This window comes from Mercenaria mercenaria, chromosome 8 (genome assembly GCF_021730395.1).
Source record: "Mercenaria mercenaria strain notata chromosome 8, MADL_Memer_1, whole genome shotgun sequence".
Lineage (NCBI taxonomy): Eukaryota > Metazoa > Mollusca > Bivalvia > Venerida > Veneridae > Mercenaria > Mercenaria mercenaria.
In genome coordinates this window covers 23820950-23824593 of record NC_069368.1, presented here as the reverse complement: position 1 = coordinate 23824593, position 3644 = coordinate 23820950, and the positions used below count along the sequence as shown (strand labels likewise).

General features: G+C 46.3%; 1 protein-coding gene across 1 annotated transcript; it reads right to left on the bottom strand.

The window, feature by feature from the left end:
- Nucleotides 1-491: 491 nt before the first annotated feature.
- LOC128558857 (ribonuclease H-like) lies at nucleotides 492-1172 on the bottom strand. Its single transcript, XM_053549073.1, has one exon. The coding sequence runs from the start codon at nucleotides 1170-1172 to the stop codon at nucleotides 492-494; it is 681 nt and encodes a 226-aa protein (XP_053405048.1).
- Nucleotides 1173-3644: the final 2472 nt, after the last annotated feature.

The window sequence follows — 3644 nt, the reverse complement described above, 5'->3', positions numbered from 1 at the left end:
TTGCGATGGTAGAATTGGTAGGGGATTCCGAAGCAGCCAGCTCTTAAATCCCACTTCAACTATGAACGGTGCGGTGGTCTAATGGATAAAGTGTTGGCCGCGCAATCCAGGGGTCGTGGGTTCGAGCCCCACTGGGGTCACGACCATGACGTCTTATATGACATCAGTACTGGTTTTCCTAGGAAGCGGACTGAGCTAAAACAAAAATAGTATAAACTGTGAACGAGTTTGTCCTGCTCCGTCGCGTGCCCTTATTATGGTCTCCTTTGATGCTTTGGTTTCTGCAAAGCCACCGACTGTTCCATGGCTTTTAATTAATATCTTTACGTTTTTACTATGTCTTCCTATGTCTTCTTCTTCTTCTTCTTGGCATTCACCGCCTACTCCATCACCCCTGGTCCAGCAATGAAGGATGCCGTCTTCTTCAGGCCCTCCATCTTGCCGTGCACTTTGAATTTCACTGGGGTGCTGTTTGGCCACACACTTTTCCTTTAGTTCTCCAGACGTGGACATCTCTGCAGATTGTGCTCAGCAGTTTGTTGTTCCAGGCCACAAGGGCACATCGTAGAAGGAGACATTTTAAGCTTTGTGCACATCTGGGCATTTAACCTGTTATGTCCTGTGTGAAGCCTAAAAGTGATGACTTGTTCCCATCTGTCAAGTAGGTGGTAGTCATCCTTGGTTAGCCTTGGCTTTGTCAGTGCTTTGATCATTGTCGCCTTCTCCTCGTGAGTAATGGCATTTTGTGGCTTGTTATCTGTAGCTCCAAGCTTGGCTAATCTGTCTGCATTTTCATTTCCAGGTACACCTCTGTGTGCAGGTATCCACTGTAAGGACGCAACTCTTGTTTTGCATTGGCTGAAAAGTTCCCTGGAGATGGATGTTTGTTTGGAATTTTCCAGTGCTTGGAGAACTGACAGAGCATCCGTGAAGATAACCGCGTTGGGGCTGCTCTCTGGAGACTCCTCAATGAGTTTAATAGCCTGTATGATGGCCTCTACCTTTGCTCTATAGTTGGTACAGTGCCTTCCGGTTGGAATAATATTTGTCTCTGATCTTCCCGAGGTATGCAGTATGAAGATGTCAGCTCCTCCGTCTTTTATTGCAGCTGAGGCTGAGCCTTCTGTGTACACCTGTGTCCATGTGTATGGCGTGTATGTGTCTTGGATCATGGCCTATGTAAAGGATAGCTTGGCCGTTTCATCTGAAGTACCAGGGGGAAGACCAGGAACATTGGTATGTATAGTCAGGTTGGAGTGGTGTTTCCACGGTTCTGGTAGATCTTGAACAGTGAAAGGAGTAGAGGGTTGTCCAAGATGCTCTGCAAAGGTTTTGTTGAGCTTTCTGGCTTCATGTACAAAGCTGCCTCTTTTTAAACGATTTTTTGCAAGCCCTTCGAGTTTGGCTTTCATGAGATGATCTAGGTAGGTACTGGTATTTGCTGGTTTGTACCAGGGTTTTGGACTCTCTTCTCTTGGCAAGTGGAGGGATGGCAGTAACGTCTTCCATGGCCTTAATGGGTGTTGATTTCAGTGCAGTGCTCCAGTGATGATTCTGAGAGCCTGATTTTGCACCTTGTCTAACCTCTACTGATTTGTTTTGGCCGCTGTTATCCAAGCTGAAGAGCCATACTCTAGGATGGATCTGATGGTCCCAAGGTATTCTGTCTTGAGTATGTTTTCGTGTGCTCCCCAGTTTGTACCAGCAAGTTTCCGTAGAATGGGAAGCTTTTTTTCTGGCCTTGCTTTCAGCATTGGTTAGATGTGCCTTCCATGTTAGGCGCCTGTCTTCTCCTAGATATGTTGCCTCCTCCACTTCTGCAAGTGGGATGTCACAAATTCTAATATAGTCAACAACTGTCTGCCTTGGTGACAGTGAAAACAGGGTTGTGCAGGCCTTCTCAGTGTTGATCTGAACACACCATTCTTCTGCCCAGGCTGTAAGCCTGTCTGTGGCTTCTTGCATCCTGTACTTGGCAGTTGTTGCATATTCCTTTGAGCACCAAAGCACCAAATCATCCGCGTAGGGAGAAGCTTTGACTCCTCTTAGAAGTTCAGCCACCAGATCGATGATGAAGAGAAGAAAGAGAGTAGGAGAGAGTACTCCTCCTTAGGGAATTCCATGTCTCTGCAGAAACTTTTGACTAGAGGTTCCCTCAAGGTTCACTCTAGCCCTTCGGTTGAAGAGATAGGACTTTGTCCATCTGTACACGGTGCCTCCAACACCATTTCTCTGTAGTTTCACCTGAAGACCATCCACTATACCTTGTCGAATGCTCTCTGAAGGTCTACCCATGTTACTAGATTAACCTTCTTTTGCCTGAAAAGCATTTTCGATTTCTTGTGCAAGGTATGTTGTTTGATCCTCTGTTGACCGGAATAACTTGAAGGCAGCCTGTTGGTGGGCCAAGATATTGTTAGCTTCCAAGTACCACTTCATGCGTTGGTTTATAATGCTTTCCACTGTGCTGGTGAGACTTATAGGGCGATAGTTGGTTACTTTCTTCTTGTCCTTTTCACGTTTTAGGATAGGTGCCATGATCGCCTCCCTCCAGACTTGTGTGAGTTTTCCCTCCTTCCAGCTAAGGTTGAAGACATCTAGAAGGGTTTTCTTAGCAAAACTTCCCATATTCTCTCCTGGAATCTCAAGGAATACATTTCTTGGCTGCCTGGAGTAGGGCTGCATTGAAGTCCTTTTAGACGTTGCTGATGTCTCTGCCTTCGGTGCGAATCTGTCTGCAGGTTTCATCTGTAAGCTCTCTGTATCTTACCGAATCAGCCTTTTTGTAGTTCCAACGAGGTAAGCTTGGTTCCTGTATGGTCCTATACTGCAAGGTGAGGTAAACAGGACGGTGATCACTACTGCCTAGCTGCCGGCCTACTTCTCTTGCAATATTTTTGTGGATGTCTTCAGTGCAGAAACAAAGATCAGGGGTGGAAGTGGTGTCAACGTCTGGAATAGAAAGTGTCCTGGTCGTCGGGATTGTTGATCAGCAACAAATTGTGATCATCTTGCCAGGACTCTGCCTTTTTTCCACGCCTGTCTATGTGGTCATATCCCCAGCTCTGTACGTGGCTGTTGAAGTCGCCAATGACTAGGTAGTTTGGGACCTGCACTGGGATCGTGTCAATGGATAGAGGTTTGTCATTTGGGGAGTAGAGGTTGACAACATTTAACTCCACATCTCTAAGTTTTAGGCGTAACACCTGATACTCGGAGACATTCATGTGCACGGTGATCTGCGTTGCTGCGTTTCTCACTAGTGTTAGGACTCATCCTTTGCTCCTATCCAACCTGTCACAACGGAAGCACTGGTAGCCTCTAACCTTGAAGGATTTGTCCTTGCTAAGGTGAGTCTCTTGGATGCAGCAGACCTGAATGTCCTTATCAAACAAGATGTTCTCTAAGTCTATTTTCTTATTTAGGAGTCCTTCTGCATTCCAATGCATAACATTGAAAGGTTGCATTGGCTTCTTTTTTGTTTCCGTGTGGCCAGAAGATTTCCTCCCTCGTCTCCTAGCTCTAAGGCGATGTGAGTCACCTCAAGTAGTATGAGGTGGACTCTGTCGAGGCTCAGAGCCCGGCACTGATTCTGCCTGGAAAAATCTCAAGGAACCAGCGTCATCACAACTAAATCTAGATAA

Coding starts and splice junctions, on each gene's coding strand:
- LOC128558857 (XM_053549073.1), bottom strand. CDS start 1,172: ATGATCCAAGACACATACACGCCATACACATGGACACAGGTGTACACA.